The sequence below is a fragment of the Lycorma delicatula genome, chromosome 8 (genome assembly GCF_047948215.1).
Source record: "Lycorma delicatula isolate Av1 chromosome 8, ASM4794821v1, whole genome shotgun sequence".
Taxonomy (NCBI): domain Eukaryota; kingdom Metazoa; phylum Arthropoda; class Insecta; order Hemiptera; family Fulgoridae; genus Lycorma; species Lycorma delicatula.
Genome location: NC_134462.1, coordinates 27,443,104 through 27,457,768, shown reverse-complemented (window position 1 = coordinate 27,457,768; position 14,665 = coordinate 27,443,104). Strand labels below are relative to the sequence as shown.

General features: G+C 27.0%; 1 protein-coding gene across 3 annotated transcripts in view; it reads left to right on the top strand.

Annotated features, from left to right (window-relative positions):
* dikar (CECR2 histone acetyl-lysine reader dikar) overlaps nucleotides 1-14,665 on the top strand; it is a 91,713-nt gene that overhangs the window by 54,175 nt on the left and 22,873 nt on the right. For all 3 annotated transcript variants that reach the window (XM_075373408.1, XM_075373409.1, XM_075373407.1), the window contains exons 9-10: nucleotides 9,123-9,385; nucleotides 12,390-12,588. In XM_075373408.1, the coding sequence (XP_075229523.1) occupies nucleotides 9,123-9,385; nucleotides 12,390-12,588 (462 nt within the window). The remainder of the gene's footprint in view (nucleotides 1-9,122; nucleotides 9,386-12,389; nucleotides 12,589-14,665) is intronic.

Sequence of the window (14,665 nt, the reverse complement as noted above, 5' to 3'; positions counted from 1 at the left end):
TATTTATGTGAACATTGGGTTGAGAAAAAGGTATTAAAGTAATTTAGAATTTGTAAGTGGTTGGAAATCACAGCTATTAATTATAAAATTTACACTACATTTGTTCAATTATCTGCCTTTTCTTGAAGCAGTATGAAGTAATTGTTGTCACCCTTACCTTTTAAAGTCTGCAATCTTTTCCGATTTTATTTTTCTGTTTATGTAAGATATTTTACAAAAATTTATTTTTCAAAATTGTTCAGTTAAATTACAAGTAACAACAAAAAAATAAAACTAAAAAAATTATTTTTACTCTTAATCGAACAATCAAAATATTTTTTTTTTTTAAAAGATATCCTACATTTTTATTGAAGACATCATGCAATTTGATACTAGTATAAAAAAATTAAAGGCAATACATGTAAAAAAATGAAAATAAAAAATACATGCTAAAAACAAAAACTATCATGAAGATTATAATTATCATTCTCTTAGCAATACTTATAAACAGAATAAAATGTTTAAAACTTTATAATTCAAACACAACTTTGTAACAAAATAAATTAAACTTCTAACCAAACAAGGAATCAGATAACAGTGTATGTGTATATGGTGTATTAAGGTATTTTGCTGAAACAGTTAAGGAACAATAAACCTTTTATCAATTAAAAATTTTAATTTATTTTCTTGATGATAATATTTGTACATTGTTAAAGAATAACAATGTTATGCCACTGGTAATAAAGATTAAAATATATATTAATCACAGTCTTGTAAGATAAAAATATGCAATCTGATTTCCGTGTTCTTAAAAATATTAGTTGAAATTATGAAATTCTGTAGTGTGCTGTTAAAAAGTAGGTTTCGTTAAAAAATATTCTGGTCTTTAATAAAAGTCAAAAAAGTAATTTAAAACCTCTGCTTATAAAAAATGCAGGTATTGAAAAATTATTATAAATACTTAAATGACATATAACTATTCTTAAATATTTATTGTCTTAATTTTTTATATGATCTCTTACTTATGGATTGTTGAAATTGAGATAACAGAAACTGTGTGCTTTAGCATAATTTGCTGAAATTCCTTAGATAAATTGTTAATAACAGCACAGAAAAGAACATAAATCTATCTATCGTATTGTATTTGATTTCTTCCATTAAGCTTATAAGATATTATCAACCTTCAAAGACATTCTTTTCCTTTTATGACAAATGTTCTATTATTATTTACTTGGAATTAGAAAAGGAATGTCAGTCCTGATCAATAAATGTTAATATTTAATAAGTAACAACTCCAAAACTAATTATCATAACTATGAAAATTTTGAAAAATATACTTTTTCAAGTTGTTGAAAAATAAATGTAAATTATTGTACTATTAAGTAATACATTTTTTATTTTAGAAATATAACCAAAATAACCATTTTACAAAGCTTTACTACACATCTATCAGATCTAATGACGCTGCCTGTCAAACGATATTTATCATTGTTACAAAACTTACCATTGTCAATTTAAGAATTTTTGAAACTGTAAAGGGTTTTTTTAATAATAGTTTTTCTCGTTTATTTTATTTTTTAAACTGTAATGTATCACCTTTGGCTAATTCTTTGGGTTATATAAATATAATGTAATGTAGTAATTTTAGCACATTTAATTTTTATCGAGGTACAAATTAATTATTTTAAAAAAATTATGAACCATTTTGAGTCATCTGCTTGTAAGTTAATAAGACAATTTTGGTGTCAACATTCAATTTTTATATGAATTTTTCTTCAGTCACTAAAGGTTTTTTTTTTACCGATTTTCAAGGACTATACATGTGATTTTTATAATCTGTTTTATTAAAATACAATTTTTATTTTAAAATAGTTGTTAATTTACATTCATTACAGTAGAACATCAGTTTTCTAAACCTCATTGGAACAAAAAGTTTTTTATTTTTTTTATTAAAATTTGGTTACAAATCTGAAAAAAAATTTATACTTATTAATTTAATATTTCATAATGCAGTTTTTTTATTAATATTTTGCCTTTTGTCATAAATATATCATTAATAACTAAATTTTTTACTAGTAAAATACACATTAACTACAGTACATATTGTTAATCAATATTTTTTGTTAACGTAGATTATAAATTCAGTAATATGAAATGTTTAATAATTTCAAGGAAAAGTCTAAAAGTAGTTGTCTTGTGAGTACTGTTTACCTAATTAAACTATTATAAGCCAATGTTCTGTTGTATCATAACATTCTGTTTGAGAGTGGTTAAGAGACTTCTGAAATTGACTTGCTTATTCTGTGTGATTTTTTCACTATTGTACTTGAAGTATACAATAAAATGCTTACAAGTTTATTTTTCAATTTATGGGAATTGTTCATAAATAAATCAGTGCAGACAAAAGTTTAAATACTGTAGATTAGATTAGATTAAATTTTATGAGGAATAGGAAAAGACCTAGTTTTTCCCTAATAGGCATCTCAGCTGCCAGTTTGAGTTTTTATGTGACCTCTAGCAAACAGTCTACTTGTATAGAGGGACGCTATCCCACTGAACTCTATTAAATACAAGGTTAGTCCCAAACGTAAGTGTACTGATCTTTTATTTAATTATCTATTGGACTTAACTGAAATTAAAAGTTACCTCCTTCAAAGTATGACCCTTAGGAAGTCACACAGTGGTTCCATTTCTTCCACTGTTCATAGCAGTACCAAGTCATTTTCCTTAAGTATGTGTAGTACATAGGTTACAGTTTTTTTTATGTTTTCTATCGTCCAGAAATGATGACCCTTCAACTTAGGAAACAGGTAGAAATCAAATGGAGCTAGATCTGGGCTATAGGGAGACTGTGAAAGTAGGGGAATGTTTTTCTTTGCCAGAAATTCTCGAATTGAAAGTAAAGTGTGAGTTGGCGCATTTCATGGTGCAGCACCTAATCATGTGCAATGTCTGTTTGGACTTGCTGGACCCATTTTCGAAGGCTTTCTAAGACATCTTTGTAAAAGGTGCTATTAACTGTCTGTCCTGGAGGTACTAATTCTTTGTGCACAATGCCACAGCTGTAAAAAAAAAACAACATTGTTTTCACCTTGATCTCCTCATGCATGTTTCTTCAGATGAGGAGAACTTTTTGTGTGCCATTCAGAACTATGCTGTTTAGTATCTGGATTACATTCTAACACCCATGATTCATCGCCTGTTATTACTTTATCCAAAATATTTGTCTCTATTTCCAGTCTTCCTAGTAAATCCTGACAAATTTCCAGTCTGTTTTTGCTCCACAAACAAGTTTTTCAGTGCAAGTTTTAAACAAATTTTTCGTATGTGGAAACGATTTGGTAAAATTATATGAACTGCATTTTTATCCAATGCTGTTATTTCTGCAGTCATCCTGACACTCAGTTGGTGGTCTTTCGTCATCACAGCTCACACCACTTCCACATTTTCATAATTTGTTGACGAGGTTGGTCTTCCAGAACAAGGGTTGTCTTCAATATTTTCTCAGCCCTCTTTGAAAGCGAAGTGCCACTTAAAAACCGTAGTTGTTGATAGAGTGGCATCTGCATAAACTTTAGTTAAAGAATCAAATGTTTCTGTAAGTTTTGTTTCACACAAAATTTGATAGCGTAACGTTGTTCTGTGTTATAAAACACAAACAGCAGTAGTGCGTGACTATCTCAACCAGTCCATTTGAAACAAGTGTGCACATGCAGCCAAGGTCACTCACTACCTACGCACTTGTTGCACATCAAGGTTTTACATTGCCTGTTCATCTGTAGGAAAATCAGCACACTTTTGGGACAAACCTCGTAATCAGCTGCCTTACTGGCTATAGCAACTGAACCAACCCCTTAGACATTTATCCGAGAAGAAGGAATGAAGAGTAAGGGGATGATCAAACCATAGAGGGACTGCCTGGGATCAGGGTACGTTGTAGTAGTTTGCCTTCTTGGAGTTAGGTGTTAATAATGTTACAGTTCATTAGGTCTGATGAGTACTATTAATGAAGTTATCCTCTTCTTAATGCAGATTGTCTGTAGCCTATAAATCTGATTAATGGTTTCTTGTTTAATTACAAACAAATTTACTGATTTTAATGTACATTAAAAACATTATTTTATGTTATTATTGACATACCAATAATATAAATATTTATTTATGTTCATATAATTGTTGATATAAGTTTAAAATTGTGTTCTTAATTTAAAAAACACTGTTGTAAAAATAAAATTACCTTACATAATCAAGTTTCAAATTATTTAAATGGTAAATAAGGTCATATCCAGTTGTATAGATAATTAGAAAGTATTTTAATGAATGTTTACTTTTGCTTCTTAAAATATATATATGTATATGGTTATTGAGATTAATTTGAAAATGGATTACACTAAAAAAAAAATGCTACTTAAAGTATAAATCTAGAGACATTTTGAGTATTAAACAATCATTATCAGTAGACACCACAAGAAAAAACATAAAAAGTAAATAATTTTAATGACAATAAACAATATTAATTAACAAAAAACAATACTTAATGAAAGTATTGTTTTATAAGTATTCTTATCCAAGAGTTTAGAAAAAAAAATTGTTGTCATTCAAGGTAATCCAAATGGAAAATGCAAATTTAATCTAAAAATATCTAAAACATTTAAACCTCCAGTCTAGAACTGTCTCTTTTTACAGTGAGTAGATTCTGAACAAGTTTTTGTTTGAGATTTAAACTTTTAAGGCACTTTTGGAGGTTAAATGTTAGATATTTTAAAACTAAAAATTATTGTGATTTCATTGAACAATAATTAATTGTACTTTTATTATTTATTTTTATATTCTTATTCTAAGATCCTTATTGTTTATAATGTTTTTTTTTGGCAATTAGTATTGTTTATTTTTAGTTTTTATTTCATATACTTTTTATGATGTATAATTTTTTTTTCCATAATGTCTGCTGGTGTTGATCTAAGTAGTCATCAAGGTTTAAATTTTAAGTAAACATTTTGGTGCATATTTTTTTTACAATTTACACTAAATCAGAATTTGTATTCTTATTTTTATTAAGACAAAAGAAAACTAACATGTTAAATATATTTCAAAGTACTCTAGCAGTCTAAATTCTTTTTCAATTTTTTTTCAGTAAATCAAGGTTGGGTTATTGATAGTATTTTTAATTTTAATTTGGAATTCCAATTCTAATATGATTTTGTAACTAGTAAAAATAAAGATTTTGGAAATGTGTTTCCAAGTAGTAAATATTAGTTCGGTTTTTAAGTCTGTTTAATTTTTTAGCAGTATATTTTCTATTTAAAATTTGGTTAAATGGTTTCATTCATTGTTTTTTTTATTAGATTTGTGGTTAGATCATGTTTTTCAGTTTTGTACAAATATGATGGTTTTTCATATAATATTTATTTGTCAGTCAGCAATTTATTTTTATTAACAAATAATTATAACAAAATAATCTACAGGTTGATGATGGTGTCTTCTATAAAACAGGACCTATACCCACGTCTTTTTGTCAGTGCTTCATTTATGAATCATAGATTGTGTGTTAACTGATATTGCAGTCTATAAAGCTATTTAAATTAGATTGTTGACCTTTGTACTCTGATTTCTTGGAAATAAACTTTTTTTTTAAATTTAAAAAAGGTTTATATATATATATATATATATATATATATCATTCTCTTAGTTTTTTATTTGCCAGTTTCTTAAGTATTGTACATTATTCTGATTTAACATAACCATTTAAAAAAATTAACATTTAAAAATAAAAACATACTCTGCAAAGTTAATAATTTTTTTTTGTTAAAAATTGTTAGTTTTAGCTTATTTTCTTAGCCAGGTAGTTTTTCAGAATGTGCTATCAGGATCATTAATGCAAGGCGGAGACAACAATGAATCCTTGATTTTATTAAGTCTTTAATAGTGTCCTGAAAAATTTTATTGCCTGTGTTAAACTTCAGTAGGTATTTAATCTGTCACAGCTCAGTTGTATGTACTTCCTTGTTTCAATTTTAATTTTATTTGGTATTTTTATTGTTGATATTTTTTTCAGTCTTGTAATCAATGTAGTAGCAATGACATCAAGATTAGATCACTACAAAACTAGTATAAAAAGTAAGGTGATCTTTATGCTGAAGAAAATGGAAATAAATCAGTTTGACAGATGTTCATCAATGTTAAAAATTGTGATCTGATTTTTGCTTGCAAATCTATAATAAAGGATTTTACAGGACCAAAACCAAAGAAGTTTTTAAAAAGTAGATGATTATGTTGCCCAATTTATAAAAGATGTTTGGTTTAAAGCACTGCCAGTAACAATACAGATGTTGCAATTGAGACAAGAAAAGCCATTGATAAATTTATGAAAAGAGGGATTTTCTCTTAGAAAAAGAACTTAATCTGCCAGAAACTTTCTGCGGATGTTGCAAATATGCTTGAAAGTTTCAGTGATATGTGTACTTTGGGCTTAGTGCAAAATACATATGAATTTAAGAATATTGGAAATGCTGATGAAACCCTCCTTTACTTTGAAATGCTGCATAATTATACAATAACTTCAAAGGGTGAAAAAGAATTAAAATAGTACAGGATATGAAAAACTGTGTCATAATGCTATGTGTTAGACAGCCAGAAATTACTGTCATTCTTAATATTATAAATAGAAAAACAGTTCCATGCGCAAAAACTAGACATTTTCTAATAATGTGATAGTGCTTGCCCACAAGAATGGTTCCAAAATTGTGGAAGATGGTAAATGTTGTGTGGAATAGAAGACCAGAAACTCCAAAAACCTAAAAACATGCTTCCAGTGGATGCATTCAAAAGACATTTGGCTGATACAGTGAAAAATAAATCAAAGAAAGAAAATTGTAACTTGGTGATAATTCTGGATGGTATGACCACAACCAGTCAATGTTTGTTTTATGAGATCTTTCAAAGACGGCTATAAGAAAAGAATACAAAAATTGATTAACATTCAGCAAACCATCTTCTAATGGAAAAATAAAAAAATGCCAAGTTCTTCAACAATAGTGAAATGGGTTTCTGTTGTCTGGAATTAATTTCCAAATGAAGTAATATCTTCTTTAAAAAATGTATTCTCGCAAATGTCAGATCAATCGAAAATAACTGAATATGGGATAATGATGACATTGGCACTGGTTTTTATTTATCAACTTTTTTTCACAAAACCTTTGGAAAACATATGGTGCAGCTTAGTTTTGAGCAAATACTATATGTTGTTGAGTAAAAGAATTAAATTAAACAATAAAAAAAGTTTCACTGCTTTCTTCCATAAACTGTTACGATTTGTTTCAAACTGTTATGATTTGTTTTATGCTGCCTTGGATTTCTTTTTAGATGAAATTTTATTTTCTAACTTTGCTTATATTAGCTTCTTTATATGTCTGTTACAATGTCTATTGCTATTTTAGCAGAATGTTCTAAAATCAACCATTTTATCATATTTCCTGTATGCTTTAACTTAAGGCACCCAGGTACATTTTTTTCTAATGTTTTTAGCATCACAAGATCTAGGGATTTGTTTATCAAAGCTTGTAAATCTGCTTAGTATTTCTAAAATTTATAGTGGTATACTTAGACACAGATGAACAGACTTTTAAAATTATACTTTGTGTTTGTAGAGTTCTGCTAAACAAGTGGAAAAATAGAAAACAAAAATTTTGTTTCATGTTAATGTAAAATATTGAAGGAATAAGATTAAATCATACTGTTATTTATTAATAGTCATGTATGTAAACAATATATTATTATAAAAATACATTTTTCTTTTTCTTTTCTCTTCCTTATGTGTAGCCCTTTTACAAAGATCAGAGCGAACATATGAACTTACATGGAAATTTGAATTAAAGATAAACATTTTATTTAGATATCTAAATTTACTTGTACATGTTCTGGAAATGTAAAGAATTCTGTGAAAATACTAAACTTGTGAAAGTAAAAGTGTAAATAGTAAATAAATGAAAAAAATCTATTTTTTATATTCAATTAAATTCTGCTGCTATGATGCAGTGTGCTCTAGTCTATTAATGACTTTACAATTTGGAGTTAAATGAAATTTAGCTACTTTTTCTATTGATGAAGAGTTTCTGTTATTATCTTCATCATTTTCCTTTGGTTTTCTATTGATATGTTGGCTAAGTCTGTTCATGATACCTGTTTTAGCAGATTTACCTTTCTTTGGAAGTTTTGTGGGCTTTGGTGAGACTGCCAGATTCATGTAGAGAACTGTATTGTCAGTGTTCTTGGTATTGCAGTGATTTGATGATCTTTTCTTCCTGTGAATTTGTCTGCAGACTTTTTCCAAAGAAGAAAATCCAGTTTTTCTATTAAGATGAAGCCAGACATCCTAAAGCATGAAACAGATATCTCAGTGAACATATTGTAGCATAACTGGAAGTAGTCTTTGTTTGTATTTTTAATTGTACTTTTTTCGTATGTGGTATATAATCAACAAAATTGGTTAAGCATTTTTCTCAGCGGTAAACCAGTTTATCAAATGCCTCCATATAGAAATTTCCTTCCAGCTCCTATGAGAATGTTTTGATTATTTCTTTTGTTTCAATCTTTTATTCCTCTTGAGATGTTCCTTTAATTTTCAAATAAGTGAAAGTCAGAACATTAAAATCAAGGAAAGATTTTAAAAGCAGCACTGGCTTGTCCAAACATTTGTTTACGATTGCTTAATTCATACGTTGCCATTAATCTTTAACAAATTTAAGATTTATTTTTTGGGCTGTAAAAAGTGAATTAACTAGATGTACCTCATTTTAGATGTAAACTTAACTAGGAAATATTTATTTTAACATGTCACTCTGGACCAAACATTCACTAGTCTAATGTATTGATCAAATTTGATCATTTCATGATGGTCAAATTTTCCCTCATAACTGGATAAAAATGCTCTAACATCATTCATGGTAGCACATTTGAAAAAGATGTTAACTTTCTTAATATAACTCGTAGTAGCAACATCAATGCAATTGTAGGGTAAATCGCTTATTAAAATAATGGCAGGATATTAATTAATGTTTTCTCTTGATATAAAAAATATTTAAAATTGTGACAATTTTTTTTCATATAATTTTATACATATTCTTTAATGTGTTTTTGTATTTTAGATTTAGGCAAAGCGTGGAAGATTTACAAACAGGATTGTACAAAATACTCGATAGAATAAAAAACCATGATGATGCTTGGCCCTTTGTTGATCCAGTTGAAGAAGAATATGCTCCTAGATATTATTCTGTTATTACACATCCAATGGATCTTCAGAGGATGGAAGATAAATTAGATAATGGAGAATATCTAACATTTAATGATTTTAAAGCAGATTTTCAGCTTATTGTTGATAATTGTAGGCAGTATAACGGTTCAGATAATGGTGAGTGTAAAGTTTTTTTCTTATTTCTGCTCTTTATTGTTTTTTGATGGTTCAGATTGATCAATAAGAAGTTCTTATTTTTTATACTGTTCATTTTTGTCAGTTTGGCTTCAATTTAGTTATTTACTCAATGTCAAGAATCTATCTCATAAGATGTTTCAAGAGTTCTATCTGAAATTTTCTGGTTGTAAAGTGATAGCAGTTATATATGTCTTTATTCAATTTTAATCATGTATCTAATTTGAGATTTAGTTGCTCAATTAAAAATTTCTTCATTATGAAAGTTTCCAAGAATTTTAGTAATTATGCATTACATTTTTTGCTGTGTTAATGATGTTTTTTTCTTTAAAATTTAACTTAACAAAAAAGTTCTTATTTTTTAGTAAATGCTGCTTTTGCTTGAGTATATAGTAATCTTTTTATTGTTTTTTTGAATCCTGTTTAAATAAAGAACTTATTTAATTTGGTTTCTCTTCTTTAAAAATAATTATGAAAATATATAGGATAGGTCATCAGATTGAATAATTATAAGGTGATATTATTGTAATATCGAGCTAACTTATCTGACACAACAGTTTTCTTAGCCAAGTGGGTGCAAGTAGATGATTTATAATAAAAATATTTTCTTTAAATAAAAATTAAAACATTCTTATATTGAAAAACTTAGTAATTTTAATAAAGTAAATAAAAATTAGAAGGTTCTTGTTAAAAAAAAGTAATGTTTGTTGAAATAAGAATTTTGTAGGTGTAAGTTTTGCTACAATTGTGTTTCAAATAACTTATCTTTACCCATATGCTATGTAATTTAGAATTTTTATTTTATATGTTTATAAGTTATATAGATATTACTATTGTGTAGGCGCATGTGAAAAGTTTTTCTTTTATTAACACTTTAAGCACTATCTCAGTTTTGCATGTTTGTCTCCATGAAACTGAGACTAGAGGTTTTATTAAAAAATTCATTAAAATATTTTGCTTAAAGTTTTATAAATTGTTATGTATAATTTAACAATTAATTTTGTTAATATGTAACTTAACTTAACAAGTTAATTAAGTTTTTTTAAAAATAATTTGTCTAGACTGAATTAAATAAATAATTCTCACTTAAAAGAAATATCACTCACAAAAAATGTTTCATAACTATATGATAATTTAATGTTGACAGTTTATATATGCTGAAAACAGAAAAAAAAAAACATTTTTATTTTTTGCAAAATAACTTCTTGTTCATTGCTTCTTGTATTGAATAACACTGATGTTATTCAAGTTGTGGGAGAAGTTGAAAAGTAAGAAGTAGGGATCATTTATTAGATTGACACTAAAATAACCTGCAAATTTCATTGCATTAGAGACTGCTAACTTGGGATGAATATCAGCTTGCATCACATTAATGCTAAATAATATAAAATAAAAGATCTTGAAGCAGCTAAAGTAAAATAATTGTGTAGTAAAAAAATAGCCATAATTTGTTAACTTTTATAAAAATAAGAAAAATTCTGGTTACATTTTTGAACATGTTTTTAGTTTTTTTTTTTTTTTTAATATTTTCACCATCCTTACTGTACAGAACTTCTAAATTTCAGTTGGTTTTTATAAATTTTGTTATTTTATAAATTATCAAATTGTAATGCTCAAGACGCTTATTTTTTCTACCTAACAATAAAAATATATAATACTACTTTATTTCTTTATTACAGTTCATGTTAATCTTAAAAAATCTCAACAAATTGAAAATTCAAACTGATCTAGGTTAAAATCCCTTTTAATTCACATGTGTAAGCTTCTATTTCTATGCCCCTGTTCGGGCGTCATTTTGTAAGCTTCTATACTACATCAAATTAAATTTTTTTACAAAAATAAAAATTGTTAAAGAATTTGTTTTAAAAAAAAATAAATGCATTTATAATGTTGGGATTTGCAAAATAATGTACTAAGACTATGCTGCTTCATAAGTTTATATCTTAAAATAACATAGAACCAGTTACAGTAACTCAACACATAAAAAAAAATGTTACTAACAGCAGTGAATAATTATACATTATTAATAATATATATATATATATATATATAAAATAAAAAATAAAAAATTCATAAAAAGAACATATAAAACAAGCTCTTTTGCTAGGTGAATATTTGACTCCGAACACCCATTATTAAACTACTTGAAACTCGTAGAACCCTTATTATTTATCTACTTGAACTTTGATATTTGCATATCAGAATTTCACAAATCATCTTGTTAATACAAAATTGGCCAATCTGAAATTAATTCTAGTTATAATTTTGAACATAATTTATCATTATAACAAGTAATATTTTTAATAGTTCTTTATTAAATAGTCGACGGATTAGTAATATTGTAATGGATCCATTGAAGTATTTTTGCAGAGGCCTTTAATAATAGGTTCTCATTCCTGTATCCTGCATAAAAAATAAATTTCAAACCTCCTGAACAGTTTTCCGAACAAAGTCACTGCATTCAAGATCACATCGATGAATCCGAACACAAACTGTATCTTTCGATGATCTCCCAGTCTAACCCCCACCACCATTTCTGAGAATTACTCAGTCTGTGTGAATGCGTGTATACATACTAACGTAATGCTTTCTGTGGGAAAAGTTTGTTCCCATTGCAAGCATGATGTCACTACAATAAAATTTTATTTTTAGAAAGAATGTGCGATAAGAAACGAATCACAATCATTCTTCTCTGAATAAATCCATTTAACCTTGCATTTTAAAATCGTCCGTTGACATAAAAAATTTATAAAATAAAAAATGTAAAATACAAATAAAGTAACGAAATTAATTAAGCCCTATGAGCCTAATTTAGTCAAAATTTATATTGGTTACATGATTCACATTTTACTATAATATTGTTTAATTTGACTTAAGAAAATTACTGGTACTGGAAACAATAAAGAATTTACAAATAGCAGGTTTATAATTGTAACAAGATTGTGTTTTAAAAGTCTAACTTTTATAATTTTCCTTGTAATTTCAGAGTATACAGAGATGGTAGGCAAATTGCAGGAAGCATTTGAAGCTGCTGTTGATAGGTATTTAGAAACTGAGATGTCTACTGATGAAGAAGTAGCCGTAGAATTTCCAGGAGAACAGGCTGGAAGTCGAAAGAAAAGATCATCTACAAACACTAAAACAGCAAGTGAACCAAGGACACCTTCCGATTCTATTGCCCAAAGGTATATTAAATTTATGATATTTTGATCTTTTACAGTTTTATTTTAATTTGAGAGTAATTACAAGTGAAATAATTTGCAATTGTTTATTTGTTAGATCTTAGTTAGTCTGTTAATGTTGAAAATTCCAGATTATTTATTTGTTACTTCAATAAATTTTATGTACACAAATAAACATACAGCTACATAAATAATATTTTTACGGAGAAAAACATTAGTCAACATCAAAGTAGTTCAAGGTGCATTCATATGTTCTATTTTTTTAAGAAATTAAAAAAATATATAATTTAAAATAAAATTAAAAAAAAAAGATTCTTAATTTCATTGAAATTATCATTGTTTTTACTCCTTGTATGAAGTAAAGGTAGTATTGTGACTGTGACAAATTTCCGTTTTCAGATTTCAATGGAAATATCCATTTTGACTAGTTTTGGCATGACGTATGTATATACGTATGTGTATGCGTACATATCTCACATAACTGAAAAATGATTAGCCGTAGGATGTTGAAATTTTGGATTTAGGACTGTTGTTAACATCTAGTCCACTTTCCCTTTTGATTGCAATCAACTGGACCAAAAGTGTCCAAAAAAGCCCATAATCCAAAAAATTGGATATTGGACTTTTTCTTAACTGCAATAATAAGCCCTTATTGAGAGCTTGTCAATGATACCTCTTAAGTGGTACTTATTTTAATTGGTTCCAGAGTTATAGCCAAATAAAATTTTAATGAATGAAATATTTGGATCTTACAAGGGGATGGCACATCGGTTTGAATCAGATTTCATCTCTTTTTTTTTTAATTTAAATATATTCATTTTATTAATATTTATTAACTTTTGATTATAAAAAAAAATATTATAAATAATAATTCAATTATAAGAATAAAAAAAAAAGAATAAATATCTGAAGTTATTAATGAAATAAAATTTTATATACTTTTCATTTTAAAAAAAATGTGTATATGAAATTTAATAGGTATACAAGGAAGTCATGTAGTGTCTACATTAGGTTTTTTATTTTACTAGGAAATCTATTGCATAGGATATTTTATAAACCAAAGTTATACCATATATAGTAATGATGATTAAAACCTCTTGAAAGTTTTAATAGAATACCCCTACTAAGAGCAAATCTATTTAAATAGACAATAGCAAGTTGATGTTTTGAGTGATCGCTGTTTCATTTAAACTTTCTAATAGTTTGGAAAACTATTAGAATATTCTATTCTTTTGAAAATGAAATGAAATAACCTTTTAAAAAAATTTATTTCTTGGTTTAGGTTCTGTTTTTATATAATAGTAACAGAAACTTTATCTCAAAAGTGGTATCATGTATTTATTAAGCAGGGTGTAACTCACCTATCACAGAAGGAACATTCTGTTACATATCTCACTTGTCTGCTTCTGCATTTAATTAAAATGATGTATCTAAAAGTATTCAGAGTAAGTTAATTTTATTTGCAGGTGATATAACTGCTGAACAGATAAATCTAGAAGATGAGAGAAATGTCAAGAACAGTTTTTATTTACTATATATTTGTTAAAATGTAAAATTTAATATGTGCTGATATGGATGCAAGCAAACCTAGATGATTGAAAAGGACTGTTCAATTAAACAATTCCATCTCTGTTGGTGGTCCAGTGGAAATGCCTTTTTGATCTTTAGATTATCTTAAGCGTTGACTATTTTTTTCTCTTAATTTTTTTTAGCATATGTACTTTATATATAACTTGATCAATACTATCATTTATATTAACCAGAAATTCAAATTTTCTCTTTCCAACTGTAGAGACTCATGTTACTTGAAAATAATTTTTTTATTTATTTAATTGGCTAACTGCTGCTATCATTACCCACTAGAAAGTACCAACAACATCTGCTGTAAACTCTGCCTTCTATTCTTAACTTTAGTGAACTATAGAAACTGGTTCATTGAATTTGCAGTGGCCATGGCATTTAAGCAAAGTTCATTTTTCCTCATCCTTCAGTTTCAAGAATGTTACTGTTGCGAGATTGCACATCTGGAATTGTTGGGTTGTAAGGATCGAGAAAAATTAAAATATTATCACAGTATTTA